The sequence below is a fragment of the Coregonus lavaretus genome (genome assembly GCF_964263955.1).
Source record: "Coregonus lavaretus genome assembly, contig: HAP1_SCAFFOLD_831, whole genome shotgun sequence".
In the NCBI taxonomy this organism is placed as follows: Eukaryota; Metazoa; Chordata; class Actinopteri; order Salmoniformes; family Salmonidae; genus Coregonus; species Coregonus lavaretus.
Genome location: NW_028161559.1, coordinates 21,035 through 38,443, shown reverse-complemented (window position 1 = coordinate 38,443; position 17,409 = coordinate 21,035). Strand labels below are relative to the sequence as shown.

Below are 17,409 nucleotides of genomic sequence, written 5' to 3'. Positions count from 1 at the left end.
GGATATCCCTTCTGGCTGTTGCCAGCAAGGTCCTGGCCAAGGTGATGCTACACAGGCTGGTGAACAACCTCACAGAGGAACTGCTGCCAGAATCAGAAAGAACAGGAGTACGGTCAACATGATATTCACGGCAACTCCAGGTGACGTGCCGTGAACAACATCACAGACACTGTGAGCAGGGAATTACTATGGGGCATTCTAATTTGTCACAAATTAGTCAACATCCTTTGTCAGTTCCATGATGGGATGATGGCTCGGGTGGCCATAGGAGGGCAGGAGTCAGTGCTCTTTGGAGTAAGCATCAGGAGGCTCCAAGCAACCACCAAGGTTTGGACGGAGCGGGTTCTTGAGCTGCAGTATGCTGATGACTGTGCTCTTGTGGCCCAGAAGACCTTCAGTCCGTCCTTGTAGCGGCTGTGAGGGTCTATAGCAGGATGGAACTGTCTATCAACACCACCAAGACAGAGGTGGTCTGCCAATGGAGATCCAGCCCTCCACCCACCATTCCTGTCTTCACCATTGAACACAAAATCACTGGCAATAGTCCCGTCCTTCAAACCCCAGGGCAGCATCCTCTCGGCGGACTGCAGCATCGACCTCGAAATTCAAAATAGGATCAAGCATGCATCAGTTGCCTTCGGGAAACTCAGACACAGGGTCTTCCAAAACAGGGATCTCCACCTCCACACCAAAGTCACCGTCTATCGTCTGCATCACCACACCTCTTTACAGCTCGGTCACTTACAGTCGCCACAACAAGCAGCTTGAGCGATTCCACATAAGATGCCAGCAGTGCATCCTGGGAATCACCTGGTGCGATCGATTGCCCCATACAGAAACACTTGCCCCAAGACCAACTGCAAGAGTACTGAGGCCATGGTCTGGGTTAAGGTTAGGGGTCAGCGGTCACTCACCCATGGATTGGCTGGTGCGCGTGCAGGCGGTGCGTCTCAGGATCTCGTACACCTGAGAGGGTCATAGGTCACACAGAATATTGTGTCAGAGAGAAACAGAGACCTGAAACCATATTCCCATTGATTCTTGACATTCATATAAAAACAGAGAAACATCCTGAATGAGAGACTTACTATTCGACTGCGTGTTGCGTTGTCAAAGAACGTGTCTTTAGAGGTGATGTTAAATCTGTAGAGAACAAATAATAGGTGTCAACTCAGGGAAACTCACAACAACCACACAGATGGTTCTCAATATAGACCAACTGTTGTCAGAGTGTGTGTGTGAGTACGTGTGTGTGTGGGGGGGGGGGGGGGGGGGGGTGGTGTGGGTGCATCTTACAAGTGTAGTTTTTCCCTGGAGAAGCAGTGGGAGAGCTGCTTGGTGGTGCTGTGGCCTAGCTGGGGGATGTTGGGTTGGAACGGCTGGTTCACCTTCCTCCAGAACTCACTGAGGCTGGCACTGAACCCATGCTCCTCCTTCAGACCATAGCTCTACACACAGACAACAGGCACACACAGAGAGAGAGAGAGAGAGAGAGAGAGAGAGAGAGTGATAGAGAGAGAGAGAGAGAGAGAGAGAGAGAGAGAGAGAGAGAGAGAGAGACAGAGAGAGAGAGAGAGAGAGAGACAGAGAGAGAGAGAGAGAGAGAGAGAGTGATAGAGAGAGAGAGAGACAGAGAGAGAGAGAGACAGAGACAGAGAGAGTGATAGAGAGAGAGAGAGAGAGACAGAGACAGAGAGAGAGAGAGAGAGAGAGAGAGAGAGAGAGAGAGAGAGAGAGAGAGAGAGAGACAGAGAGAGAGACAGAGAGAGAGAGAGAGAGAGAGACAGAGAGAGAGACAGAGAGAGAGACAGAGAGAGAGAGAGCGACAGAAAGTAATGGCAGTAAGTCATTTATCCAACAGTCATATAAACATCTTACTCTGCTTATCTTAAAATCGGCGTAAGGTTAAAATCTAAGTAAGCATACGTCGATTAAAATCTGGTTTTCTGACAAATCTTTCGAACGATTAGGACACGTAAACACCGTTCCAGCAGTGTTTTTGATGTGCTCATGTGCCAGCACCAGCCGAGAGCCTCCCTCTTTAGTGCCAGTGAAGTGAGTTCAGAACAACTGAATGAATGCATCTTAGAAGTAGTTTTCACATACAAACTTTATATGCAGAACATATTAATATGTCAGAATCAAATATGCTTCACAAAAATAACATGGTCGCTGTGGTAGAACGTTTATGTTGATTGGTGATTTTCTGCACTTAATCAGAGTGCCATCAGGTAGCCATCTGGCAGTCCGACGGACGAATCAGAGTTTGGCGAATGCCAGGAGAACGCTACCTGCCCCAATGCATAGTACCAACTGTAAAGTTTGGTGGAGGAGGAATAATGGTCTGAGGCTGTTTTTCATGATTCGGGCTCCTTAGTTCCAGTGAAGGGAAATCTTAACGCTACAGCATATAATAATATTCTAGACGATTTTGTGGCAACAGTTTGGGGAAGGCCTTTTCCTGTTTCAGCATGACAATGCTCCCGTGCACAAAGCGAGGTCCATACAGAAATGTTGTGTCGAGATCGGTGTGGAAGAACCTGACTTGTCTGCATAGAGCCCTGACCTCAACCACATCGAACACCTTTGGGATGAATTGGAACGTCGCCTGCGAGCCAGGCCTAATCGCCCAACATCAGTGCCCGACCTCACTAATGCTCTTGTGGCTGAATGGAAGCAAGTCCCCGCAGCAATGTTCCAACATCTAGTGGAAAGCCTTCCCAGAAGAGTGGAGGCTGTTATAGCAGTGAAGGGGGGACCAACTCCATATTAATGCCCATGATTTTGGAATGAGATGTTTGACGGGCAGGTGTCCACATACTTTTGGTAATGTAGTATAAGTCCCCTTTGGTCGATTTTCCCGAATGTGAGTTGTTACATTGCAAAAGACACGTCTCTGCTGTAGTGTGATTCTGACAGCTTTCTTTAAAAGTTCACACGCTGTTTCAGGTAGCAGCTAAAGTAATCCAAGTAGGAGAATAATCCACCGTGTCTTCATGTGGCTCTACTGTAGCCTGATGGATAATCTGATGCAACATTAAAGATAGTTAAAACTACTATAAAACAAAGCAACAACAACGGATGAGTTTAAAAAAAGAAAGAAACGCTGCAAGATGAACCCCCTGTTTGTGTTAGGGAAGGATCCATCCATGGGATTAAACACACACACAGGGGGCTGTAAAGGGGAGGATCCATCCATGGGATTAAACACACACACACAGGGCTGTAAAGGGGTGGAGGTCTCACCTTATTAGTGGGGACACAGGGGGCTGTAAAGGGGTGGAGGTCTCACCTTATTAGTGGGGACACAGGGGGCTGTAAAGGGGTGGAGGTCTCACCTTATTAGTGGGGACACAGGGGGCTGTAAAGGGGTGGAGGTCTCACCTTATTAGTGGGGACACAGGGGGCTGTAAAGGGGTGGAGGTCTCACCTTATTAGTGGGGACACAGGGGGCTGTAAAGGGGTGGAGGTCTCACCTTATTAGTGGGGACACAGGGGGCTGTAAAGGGGTGGAGGTCTCACCTTATTAGTGGGGACACAGGGGGCTGTAAAGGGGTGGAGGTCTCACCTTATTAGTGGGGACACAGGGGGCTGTAAAGGGGTGGAGGTCTCACCTTATTAGTGGGGACACACAGGGGGCTGTAAAGGGGTGGAGGTCTCACCTTATTAGTGGGGACACACAGGGGGCTGTAAAGTGGTGGAGGTCTCACCTTATTAGTGGGGACTTTAATCTTGAGGAACTCTGCCTCTCTGCTCAGGACCGGCCAGGGGACATGGAGCCGAGTGAAGCTGGGCCCGAAGACCCTGACCTGGGGGAGAGGAGAGGCACAGGGGGTAGGAACCAACAGTCAGATAGCACACAGTTTAATACCAGGAGAGGAGGACAGGGGGTAGGAACCAACAGTCAGATAGCACACAGTTTAATACCAGGAGAGGAGGACAGGGGGTAGGAACCAACAGTCAGATAGCACACAGTTTAATACCAGGAGAGGAGAGGCACAGGGGGTAGGAACCAACAGTCAGATAGCACACAGTTTAATACCAGGAGAGGACAGGGGGTAGGAACCAACAGTCAGATAGCACACAGTTTAATACCAGGAGAGGAGGACAGGGGGTAGGAACCAACAGTCAGATAGCACACAGTTTAATACCAGGAGAGGAGGACAGGGGGTAGGAACCAACAGTCAGATAGCACACAGTTTAATACCAGGAGAGGAGGACAGGGGGTAGGAACCAACAGTCAGATAGCACACAGTTTAATACCAGGAGAGGAGGACAGGGGGTAGGAACCAACAGTCAGATAGCACACAGTTTAATACCAGGAGAGGACAGGGGGTAGGAACCAACAGTCAGATAGCACACAGTTTAATACCAGGAGAGGAGGACAGGGGGTAGGAACCAACAGTCAGATAGCACACAGTTTAATACCAGGAGAGGAGGACAGGGGGTAGGAACCAACAGTCAGATAGCACACAGTTTAATACCAGGAGAGGAGGACAGGGGGTAGGAACCAACAGTCAGATAGCACACAGTTTAATACCAGGAGAGGAGAGGCACAGGGGGTAGGAACCAACAGTCAGATAGGACACAGTTTAATACCAGGAGAGGACAGGGGGTAGGAACCAACAGTCAGATAGCACACAGTTTAATACCAGGAGAGGAGAGGCACAGGGGGTAGGAACCAACAGTCAGATAGCACACAGTTTAATACCAGGAGAGGAGGACAGGGGGTAGGAACCAACAGTCAGATAGCACACAGTTTAATACCAGGAGAGGCACAGGGGGTAGGAACCAACAGTCAGATAGCACACAGTTTAATACCAGGAGAGGACAGGGGGTAGGAACCAACAGTCAGATAGCACACAGTTTAATACCAGGAGAGGAGAGGCACAGGGGGTAGGAACCAACAGTCAGATAGCACACAGTTTAATACCAGGAGAGGAGGACAGGGGGTAGGAACCAACAGTCAGATAGCACACAGTTTAATACCAGGAGAGGAGGACAGGGGGTAGGAACCAACAGTCAGATAGCACACAGTTTAATACCAGGAGAGGAGGACAGGGGGTAGGAACCAACAGTCAGATAGCACACAGTTTAATACCAGGAGAGGAGGACAGGGGGTAGGAACCAACAGTCAGATAGCACACAGTTTAATACCAGGAGAGGAGGACAGGGGGTAGGAACCAACAGTCAGATAGGACACAGTTTAATACCAGGAGAGGAGGACAGGGGGTAGGAACCAACAGTCAGATAGCACACAGTTTAATACCAGGAGAGGAGGACAGGGGGTAGGAACCAACAGTCAGATAGCACACAGTTTAATACCAGGAGAGGCACAGGGGGTAGGAACCAACAGTCAGATAGGACACAGTTTAATACCAGGAGAGGCACAGGGGGTAGGAACCAACAGTCAGATAGCACACAGTTTAATACCAGGAGAGGACAGGGGGTAGGAACCAACAGTCAGATAGGACACAGTTTAATACCAGGAGAGGAGGACAGGGGGTAGGAACCAACAGTCAGATAGCACACAGTTTAATACCAGGAGAGGAGGACAGGGGGTAGGAACCAACAGTCAGATAGCACACAGTTTAATACCAGGAGAGGACAGGGGGTAGGAACCAACAGTCAGATAGGACACAGTTTAATACCAGGAGAGGAGGACAGGGGGTAGGAACCAACAGTCAGATAGCACACAGTTTAATACCAGGAGAGGAGGACAGGGGGTAGGAACCAACAGTCAGATAGCACACAGTTTAATACCAGGAGAGGCACAGGGGGTAGGAACCAACAGTCAGATAGGACACAGTTTAATACCAGGAGAGTAGGACAGGGGGTAGGAACCAACAGTCAGATAGCACACAGTTTAATACCAGGAGAGGAGAGGCACAGGGGGTAGGAACCAACAGTCAGATAGCACACAGTTTAATACCAGGAGAGGAGGACAGGGGGTAGGAACCAACAGTCAGATAGCACACAGTTTAATACCAGGAGAGGAGGACAGGGGGTAGGAACCAACAGTCAGATAGCACACAGTTTAATACCAGGAGAGGAGGACAGGGGGTAGGAACCAACAGTCAGATAGCACACAGTTTAATACCAGGAGAGGAGGACAGGGGGTAGGAACCAACAGTCAGATAGCACACAGTTTAATACCAGGAGAGGAGGACAGGGGGTAGGAACCAACAGTCAGATAGCACACAGTTTAATACCAGGAGAGGAGGACAGGGGGTAGGAACCAACAGTCAGATAGCACACAGTTTAATACCAGGAGAGGAGGACAGGGGGTAGGAACCAACAGTCAGATAGCACACAGTTTAATACCAGGAGAGGAGGACAGGGGGTAGGAACCAACAGTCAGATAGCACACAGTTTAATACCAGGAGAGGAGGACAGGGGGTAGGAACCAACAGTCAGATAGCACACAGTTTAATACCAGGAGAGGAGGACAGGGGGTAGGAACCAACAGTCAGATAGCACACAGTTTAATACCAGGAGAGGAGGACAGGGGGTAGGAACCAACAGTCAGATAGCACACAGTTTAATACCAGGAGAGGAGGACAGGGGGTAGGAACCAACAGTCAGATAGCACACAGTTTAATACCAGGAGAGGAGGACAGGGGGTAGGAACCAACAGTCAGATAGCACACAGTTTAATACCAGGAGAGGAGGACAGGGGGTAGGAACCAACAGTCAGATAGCACACAGTTTAATACCAGGAGAGGCACAGGGGGTAGGAACCAACAGTCAGATAGCACACAGTTTAATACCAGGAGAGGAGGACAGGGGGTAGGAACCAACAGTCAGATAGCACACAGTTTAATACCAGGAGAGGAGGACAGGGGGTAGGAACCAACAGTCAGATAGCACACAGTTTAATACCAGGAGAGGAGGACAGGGGGTAGGAACCAACAGTCAGATAGCACACAGTTTAATACCAGGAGAGGAGGACAGGGGGTAGGAACCAACAGTCAGATAGCACACAGTTTAATACCAGGAGAGGAGGACAGGGGGTAGGAACCAACAGTCAGATAGCACACAGTTTAATACCAGGAGAGGAGGACAGGGGGTAGGAACCAACAGTCAGATGGGACACAGTTTAATACCAGGAGAGGCACAGGGGGTAGGAACCAACAGTCAGATAGCACACAGTTTAATACCAGGTGAGGAGGACAGGGGGTAGGAACCAACAGGTAGGAACCATAGTTTAATACCTGGGGGAGAGGACAGGTGATAGGAACCATTAGGTAGGAACCATTGTTTAATACCTGGAGGAGAGGACAGGGGGTAGGAACCAACAGATATAAACTAAAGTTTAAAACTAGGAGATGAGGAGGACAGGGGGTAGGAACCAACAGATATAAACTAAAGTTTAAAACTAGGAGATGAGGAGGACATGGGGTAGGAACCAACATATATAAACTAAAGTTTAAAACTAGGAGATGAGGAGGACAGGGGGTAGGAACCAACAGGTATAAACTAAAGTTTAAAACTAGGAGATGAGGAGGACAGGGGGTAGGAACCAACAGATATAAACTAACGCAGATACCCATCATCCATAGCTTACAATGATTTAAGTCAATAAGTCATCATTTTAGTCAAAGTACTATATATTTGTGGTTGAAGTTGGAAACTTCTGATATTTTCTGTGCCAATGCTGTGTTTCCCCTATGATATGATATGTTCTGTGCCAATGCTGTGTTTCCCCTATGATATGTTCTGTGCCAATGCTGTGTTTCCCCTATGATATGTTCTGTGCCAATGCTGTGTTTCCCCTATGATATGTTCTGTGCCAATGCTGTGTGTTTCCCCTATGATATGTTCTGTGCCAATGCTGTGTGTTTCCCCTAGGATATTTTCTGTGCCAATGCTGTGTGTTTCCCCTATGATACAGTGGGGAAAAAAGTATTTAGTCAGCCACCAATTGCGCAAGTTCTCCCACTTAAAAAGATGAGAGAGGCCTGTAATTTTCATCATAGGTACACGTCAACTATGACAGACAAATTGAGGAAAAAAAATCCAGAAAATCACATTGTAGGATTTTTAATGAATGTATTTGCAAATTATGGTGGAAAATAAGTATTTGGTCACCTACAAACAAGCACGATTTCTGGCTCTCACAGACCTGTAACTTCTTCTTTAAGAGGCTCCTCTGTCCTCCACTCGTTACCTGTATTAATTGCACCTGTTTGAACTTGTTATCAGTATAAAAGACACCTGTCCACAACCTCAAACAGTCACACTCCAAACTCCACTATGGCCAAGACCAAAGAGCTGTCAAAGGACACCAGAAACAAAATTGTAGACCTGCACCAGGCTGGGAAGACTGAATCTGCAATAGGTAAGCAGCTTGGTTTGAAGAAATCAACTGTGGGAGCAATTATTAGGAAATGGAAGACATACAAGACCACTGACAATCTCCCTCGATCTGGGGCTCCACGCAAGATCTCACCCTGTGGGGTCAAAATGATCACAAGAACGGTGAGCAAAAATCCCAGAACCACACGGGGGGACCTAGTGAATGACCTGCAGAGAGCTGGGACCAAAGTAACAAAGCCTACCATCAGTAACACACTACGCCGCCAGGGACTCAAATCCTGCAGTGCCAGACGTGTCCCCCTGCTTAAGCCAGTACATGTCCAGGCCCGTCTGAAGTTTGCTAGAATGCATTTGGATGATCCAGAAGAGGATTGGGAGAATGTCATATGGTCAGATGAAACCAAAATAGAACTTTTTGGTAAAAACTCAACTCGTCGTGTTTGGAGGACAAAGAATGCTGAGTTGCATCCAAAGAACACCATACCTACTGTGAAGCATGGGGGTGGAAACATCATGCTTTGGGGCTGTTTTTCTGCAAAGGGACCAGGACGACTGATCCGTGTAAAGGAAAGAATGAATGGGACCATGTATCGTGAGATTTTGAGTGAAAACCTCCTTCCATCAGCAAGGGCATTGAAGATGAAACGTGGCTGGGTCTTTCAGCATGACAATGATCCCAAACACACCGCCCGGGCAACGAAGGAGTGGCTTCGTAAGAAGCATTTCAAGGTCCTGGAGTGGCCTAGCCAGTCTCCAGATCTCAACCCCATAGAAAATCTTTGGAGGGAGTTGAAAGTCCGTGTTGCCCAGCGACAGCCCCAAAACATCACTGCTCTAGAGGAGATCTGCATTGAGGAATGGGCCAAAATACCAGCAATAGTGTGTGAAAACCTTGTGAAGACTTACAGAAAACGTTTGACCTGTGTCATTGCCAACAAAGGGTATATAACAAAGTATTGAGAAACTTTTGTTATTGACCAAATACTTATTTTCCACCATAATTTGCAAATAAATTCATAAAAAATCCTACAATGTGATTTTCTGGATTATTTTTTCTCATTTTGGCTGTCATAGTTGACGTGTACCTATGATGAAAATTACAGGCCTCTCTCATCTTTTTAAGTGGGAGAACTTGCACAATTGGTGGCTGACTAAATACTTTTTTTCCCCACTGTATGTTCTGTGCCAATGCTGTGTTTCCCCTATGATATGATATGTTCTGTGCCAATGCTGTGTTTCCCCTATGATATGTTCTGTGCCAATGCTGTGTGTTTCCCCTATGATATGTTCTGTGCCAATGCTGTGTGTTTCCCCTATGATATTTTCTGTGCCAATGCTGTGTTTCCCTTATGATATGATATGTTCTGTGCCAATGCTGTGTTTCCCCTATGATATGTTCTGTGCCAATGCTGTGTGTTTCCCCTATGATATGTTCTGTGCCAATGCTGTGTGTTTCCCCTATGATATTTTCTGTGCCAATGCTGTGTTTCCCCTATGATATGTTATGTTCTGTGCCAATGCTGTGTTTCCCCTATGATATGTTCTGTGCCAATGCTGTGTTTCCCCTATGATATGTTCTGTGCCAATGCTGTGTGTTTCCTCTATGATATGATGTGCTAATACATTTCAGTCTACATGTCTTTTCAGGGCTGGGTTTTATTTGAAAGTTACCACCCACCAGCATGGCATTGTTTATTAATCAGAAACACCTGCAAAGTTCTTCCTCTTGGCGAGTCACGACTGAGCAATATAATAGATCATCTATGGCTGAACCAAACAGCTTTTGGCCGTTGCCTACACTTGGCCACCTGAGCCATGGAGCAAACTCAAATAGGCGATGCAAATTCAAAATCCATTGGAGAATTCTATTTTCACATATTTTTGAGCTAGCCTGTATAAAAATATATATATATATATATATATATATATATATATATATATATATATATATATATATATATATATATATATATATATATATATATATACATATATACACACACACACACACACACATACACACATATACACACACACACATACATATATACACACATATACACACACACATACACACATACATCCATATACATACATACACACAGCTGTGGAAAAAATTAAGAGACCACTGCAAATGTTTCTTAAATCAGCATCTCTACATGTATGACAGCCATTCCATTCCGGTGTGCATCTCTACATGTATCACAGCCATTCCATTCCGGTGTGCATCTCTACATGTATGACAGCCATTCCATTCCAGTGTCCATCTCTACATGTATGACAGCCATTCCATTCCAGTGTGCATCTCTACATGTATGACAGCCATTCTATTCCAGTGTCCATCTCTACATGTATCACAGCCATTCCATTCCAGTGTCCATCTCTACATGTATGACAGCCATTCCATTCCAGTGTCTGTTGAATTCCAACACAGGCACACCTCATTCTACTGAATTAGGTACTGATTAGGTGATCACCTGAATCAAATCTTATTTAACGAGGAAAAGTATAAAAACCACTGCTGTGGTCATCACTATCCTCTTGCAATACAACCTCTCCCTCAACGTGACCAAGACAAAGGAGATGATTGTGGACTACAGGAAAAAAATGACGACTGAGCACGCCCCCATTCTCATCGACAGGGCTGTAGTGGAACAGGTTGAGAGCTTCAAGTTCCTTGGTGTCCACATCACCAACGAACTATCATGGTCCAAACACACCAAGACAGTCGTGAAGAGGGCACGACAAAGCCTATTCCCCCTCAGGAGACTGAAAAGATTTGGCATGGGTCCTCAGATCCTCAAAATGTTCTACAGCTGCACCATCGAGAGCATCCTGACTGGTTGCATCACCGCCTGGTATGGCAACTGCTCGGCCTCTGACCGCAAGGCACTACAGAGGGTAGTGCGTACGGCCCACTACATCACTGGGGCCAAGCTTCCTGCCATCCAGGACCTCTATACCAGGCGGTGTCAGAGGAAGGCCCTCAAAATTGTCAAAGACTCCAGCCACCCTAGTCATAGACTGTTCTCTCTGCTACCGCACGGCAAGCGGTACTGGAGTGCCAAGTCTAGGTCCAAAAGACTTCTCAACAGCTTCTACCCCCAAGCCATAAGACTCCTGAACAGCTAATCATGGCTACCCGGACTATTTGCACTGCCCCCCCACCCCATCCTTTTACGCTGCTGCTACTCTGTTAATTATTTATGCATTGTCACTTTAACTCTACCCACAGGTACATATTACTTCAACTACCTCAACTAGCCGGTGCCCCCGCACATTGACTCTGCACCGGTACCCCCCTGTATATATAGCCTCCCTACTGTTATTTTATTTTACTTCTGCTCTTTTTTTCTCAACACTTTTTTTGTTGTTGTTTTATTTTTACTTTTTTGTTAAAAATAAATGCACTGTTGGTTAAGGGCTGTAAGTAAGCATTTCACTGTAATGTCTGCACCTGTTGTATTCGGCGCATGTGGCCAATAAAATTTGATTTGATTTGATTTAATAGGACCAGCTGGATGGCAAAAACAGTGCTAATAGTACCTCAAAAGTAATATTAATCAAAATATAACTATTGACCATGCCAAAAGAGTTGAAAAGGAAAGTTGAGTGAGGAAAATAAGGGTTCAATTCTGGCTTTACTGGCAGAGGGATACAGTGAGCGTCAGGTTGCTTCCATCCTTAAAATGTCAAAGACATTTACATTTACATTTACATTTTAGTCATTTAGCAGACGCTCTTATCCAGAGCGACTTACAGGAGCAATTAGGGTTAAGTGCCTTGCTCAAGGGCACATTTACGTCATTTAGCAGACGCTCTTATCCAGAGCGACTCACCAATTGGTGCGTTCACCGTATAGCCAGTGGGATAACCACTTTACAATTTTTTTTTGGGGGGGGGGGGGGGGTAGAAGGATTACTTTATCCTATCCCAGGTATTCCTTAAAGAGGTGGGGTTTCAAATGTCTCCGGAAGGTGGTGAGTGACTCCGCTGTCCTGGCGTCGTGAGGGAGCTTGTTCCACCATTGGGGTGCCAGAGCAGCGAACAGTTTTGACTGGGCTGAGCGGGAACTATGCTTCCGCAGAGGAAGGGGAGCCAGCAGGCCAGAGGTGGATGAACGCAATGCCCTCGTTTGGGTGTAGGGACTGATCAGAGCCCGAAGGTACAGAGGTGCCGTTCCCCTCACTGCTCCATAGGCAAGCACCATGGTCTTGTAGCGGATGCGAGCTTCAACTGAAAGCCAGTGGAGTGTGCGGAGGAGGGGGGTGACGTGAGAGAACTTGGGAAGGTTGAACACCAGACGGGCTGCGGCATTCTGGATGAGTTGTAGGGGTTTAATGGCACAGGCAGGGAGGCCAGCCAACAGCGAGTTGCAGTAGTCCAGACGGGAGATGACAAGTGCCTGGATTAGGACCTGTGCCGCTTCCTGTGTAAGGCAGGGTCGTACTCTCCGAATGTTGTAGAGCATGAACCTGCAGGAGCGGGTCACCGCCTTGATGTTGGCGGAGAACGACAGGGTGTTGTCCAGGGTCACGCCTAGGCTCTTCGCACTCTGGGAGGAGGACACAGCGGAGTTGTCAACCGTGATGGCGAGATCATGGAACGGGCAGTCCTTCCCCGGGAGGAAGAGCAGCTCCGTCTTGCCAGGGTTCAGCTTGAGGTGGTGATCCGTCATCCATACTGATATGTCTGCCAGACATGCAGAGATGCGATTCGCCACCTGGTTATCAGAAGGGGGAAAGGAGAAGATTAGTTGTGTATCGTCAGCGTAGCAATGATAGGAGAGGCCATGTGAGGATATGACAGAGCCAAGTGACTTGGTGTATAGGGAGAATAGGAGAGGGCCTAGAACTGAGCCCTGGGGGACACCAGTGGTGAGAGCACGTGGTGCGGAGACAGCTTCTCGCCACGCCACTTGGTAGGAGCGACCGGTCAGGTAGGACGCAATCCAGGAGTGAGCCGCGCCGGAGATGCCCAGCTCGGAGAGGGTGGAGAGGAGGATCTGATGGTTCACAGTATCAAAGGCAGCAGACAGGTCTAGAAGGACAAGAGCAGAGGAGAGAGAGTTAGCTTTAGCAGTGCGGAGACGGCGGTTCATAAGAACAAGGTCAAGCAAAGCTAGAAAAAAGCCCTTCATCAATGAGAAGCAAAGAAAAGCCAGGCTGAGGTTTGCAAAAGACCATAAGGATTGGACCGTAGAGGACTGGAGTAAGGTCATCTTCTCTGATGAGTCCAATTTTCAGCTTTGCCCAACACCTGGTCGTCTAATGGTTAGACGGAGACCTGGAGAGGCCTACAAGGCACAGTGTCTCGCACCCACTGTGACATTTGGTGGAGGATCGGTGATGATCTGGGGGTGCTTCAGCAAGGCTGGAATCGGGCAGATTTGTCTTTGTGAAGGACGCATGAATCAAGCCACGTACAAGGTTGTCCTGGAAGAAAACTTGCTTCCTTTTGCTCTGACATTGTTCCCCAACTCTGAGGATTGGTTTTTCCAGCAGGACAATGCACCATGCCACACAGCCAGGTCAATCAAGGTGTGGATGGAGGACCACCAGATCAAGACCCTGTCATGGCCAGCCCAATCTCCAGACCTGAACCCCATTGAAAACTTCTGGAATGTGATCAAGAGGAACATGGATGGTCACAAGCTATCAAACAAAGCCGAGCTGCTTGAATTTTTGCGTCAGGAGTGGCATAAAGTCACCCAACATCAATGTGAAAGACTGGTGGAGAGCATGCCAAAACGCATGAAAGCTGTGATTGAAAATCAGGGTTATTCCACCAAATATTGATTTCTGAACTTTTCCTTAGTTAAAACATTAGTATTGTGTTGTTTAAAAATGAACATGAACTTATTTTCTTTGCATTATTCGAGGTCTGACAACACTGCATCTTTTTTGTTATTTTGACCAGTTGTCATTTTCTGCAAAGAAATGCTCTAAATGACAATATTTTTATTTGGAATTTGGGAGAAATGTTGTCAGTAGTTTATAGAATAAAACAAAAATGTTAATTTCACCCAAACACATACCTATAAATAGTAAAACCAGAGAAAAGTATATTTGTGCAGTGGTCTCTTAATTTTTTCCACAGCTGTATATACACTAACGTTCAAAAGTTTGGGGTCACTTAGAAATGTCCTTGTTTTTGATAGAAAAGCAAATTTTTTGTCCATTAAAATAACATCAAATTGATCCGAAATACAGTGTAGACATTGTTAATGTTGGAAATGGCTATTGTAGCTGGAAACGGCTGATTTTTAATGGAATATCTACATAGGCGTACAGAGGCCCATTATCAGCAACCATCAGTCCTGTGTTCCAATGGCACGTTGTGTTTGCTAATCCAAGTTTATCATTTTAAAAAGGCTAATTGATCATTAGAAAACCCTTTTGCAATTATGTTAGCACAGCTGAAAACTGTTGTGCTGATTAAAGAAGCAATAAAACTGGCCTTTTTGAGACTAGTTGAGTATCTGGAGCATCAGCAATTGTGGGTTCGATTACAGGCTCAAAATGGCCAGAAACAAAGAATGTTCTTCTGAAACTCGTCAGTCTATTCTTGTTCTGAGAAATGAAGGCTGTGAGAAATTGCCAAAAAACTGAAGATCTCGTACAACACTGTGTACTACTCCCTTCACAGAACAGCGCAAACTGGCTCTAACCAGAATAGAAAGAGGAGTGGGAGGCCCCGGTGCACAACTGAGCAAGAGGACAAATACATTAGAGTGTCTAGTTTGAGAAACAGGCGCCTCACAGGTCCTCAACTGGCAGCTTCATTAAATAGTACCCGCAAAACACCAGTCTCAACGTCAACATTGAAGAGGCGACTCCGGGATGCTGACCTTCTAGACAGAGTTGCAAAGAAAAAGCCATATCTCAGACTGACCAATAAAAAGAAAAGATTAAGATGGGCAAAAGAACACAGACACTGGACTTTTTCTTTACAACTCTGCCTAGGTCAGCATCCCGGAGTCGAAACAAAATTCTCTGGTCTGATGAAACCAAGATTGAACTCTTTGGCCTGAATGCCAAGCGTCACGTCTGGAGGAAACCTGTCACCTTGCCCAGGGTGAAGCATGGTGGTGGCAGCATCATGCTGTGAAGATATGTTTCAGAGGCAGGGACTGGGAGACTAGTCAGGATCGATTGAAAGATAAACGGAGCTTATCAAGAGAGAGATCCTTGATGAAAACCTGCTCCAAAGCGCTCAGGACCTCAGACTGGGGCGAAGGTTCACCTTCCAACAGGACAACGACCCTAAGCACACAGCCAAGACAACGCAGGAGTGGTTTCGCGACAAGTCTCTGAATGTCCTTGAGTGGCCCAGCCAGAGAGCAGACTTGAACCCGATCGAACATCTCTGGAGAGACCTGAAAATAGCTGTGCAGCGACGCTCCCCATCCAACCTGACAGAGCTTGAGAGGATCTGCAGAGAAGAATGGGAGAAACTCCCCAAATACAGGTGTGCCAAGCTTGTAGCGTCATACCCAAGAAGACTCGAGGCTGTAATCGCTGCCGAAGGTGCTTTACAAAAAAGTACTGAGTAAAAGGGTCTGAATAATTATGCAAATATGATATCAGTTTTTAAATAAATTAGCACAAAAAAATACAAACCTCTTTTTGCTTTGTCATTATGGGGTATTGTGAAGATTGATGAGGATTTATTTTATTGTTGTTTTTTCCCCTCAATCTACACACAATAACCCATAATGACAAAGTAAACACAGGTTTTTATAAATTAACAAAATTATTATTATATAAAAATAAAAATAAAGTATTCAGACCCTTTACTCAGTACTTTGTTTAAGCATCTTTGGCAGCAATTACAACCTCGAGTCTTCTTGGGTATGACGCTACAAGCTTGGCACACCTGTATTTGGGGAGTTTCTCCCATTCTTCTCTGCAGATCCTCTCAAGCTCTGTCAGGTTGGATGGGGAGCGTCGCTGCACAGCTATTTTCAGATCTCTACATTTTAGAATAAGGCTGTAACCTAACAAAATGTGGAAAAAGTAAAGGGGTCTGAATACTTTCCGAATGCACTGAATATGACTATCTTATCAACGGTGAAATTGCATGTGATATGATTGCATTTTGGAACCCCGCTCCCCCAGTCTCCCCAAAATGAATGCTTTTTGCTCCACTGCTCTGATTGGTGCAGCTAGAAATACCAAGAGTCTATCCTTTAATGAAAAGGTGCCCACGAAAGAAGATTCCACAAACTTCTTTATATATTTTGTGATGTTGTTACATTTACATTTGTATTGGTGTTTTGTGTCCGATGCTCTCAGGGTGTTGTTTTTTTATTTTTTATTTAACCTTTATTTAACCAGGTAAGCCAGTTGAGAACAAGTTCTCATTTACAACTGCGACCTGGCCAAGATAAAGCAAAGCAGTGTGATAAAAACAACACAGAGTTACATATGGGGTAAAAAACAAAGTCAAAAATACAACAGAAAATATATATACAGTGTGTGCAAATGTAGCAAGTTATGGAGGTAAGGCAATAAATAGGCTATAGTGCAAAAAATAATTACAATAGTATTAACACTGGAATGCTAGATGTGCAAGAGATTATGTGCAAATAGAGATACTGGGGTGCAAAAGAGCAAAATAAATAACAATATAGGGATGAGGTAGTTGGGTGGGCTAATTTCAGATGGGCTGTGTACAGGTGCAGTGATCGGTAAGGTGCTCTGACAACTGATGCTTAAAGATAGTGAGGGAATAAGAGTCTCCAGCTTCAGAGATTTTTGCAATTCGTTCCAGTCATTGGCAGCAGAGAACTGGAAGGAATGGCGGCCAAAGGAGGTGTTGGCTTTGGGAATGACCAGTGAGATATACCTGCTGGAGCGCAGACTACGGGTGGGTGTTGCTATGGTGACCAATGAGCTAAGATAAGGCGGGGATTTGCCTAGCAGTGATTTATAGATGGCCTGGAGCCAGTGGGTTGGACGACGAACATGTAGTGAGGACCAGCCAACAAGAGCGTACAGGTCAAAACGGATGGCACTGTGACAACACTTGTTACATTTGTATTGGTGTTTCGTGTCCGATACTCCCTATCCATCTGTGGTGAGGTTT

General features: G+C 46.2%; 1 protein-coding gene across 1 annotated transcript in view; it reads right to left on the bottom strand.

Moving 5' to 3' along the window:
- The window catches only part of ano2b (anoctamin 2b), a gene marked incomplete at both ends in the record, with an annotated part of 169,276 nt that overhangs the window by 133,799 nt on the left and 18,068 nt on the right, over positions 1-17,409 (bottom strand). The window contains 4 exons of the mRNA XM_084194999.1: positions 915-966; positions 1,089-1,143; positions 1,297-1,448; positions 3,711-3,809. Of these exons, the coding sequence (XP_084051125.1) occupies positions 915-966; positions 1,089-1,143; positions 1,297-1,448; positions 3,711-3,809 (358 nt within the window). The remainder of the gene's footprint in view (positions 1-914; positions 967-1,088; positions 1,144-1,296; positions 1,449-3,710; positions 3,810-17,409) is intronic.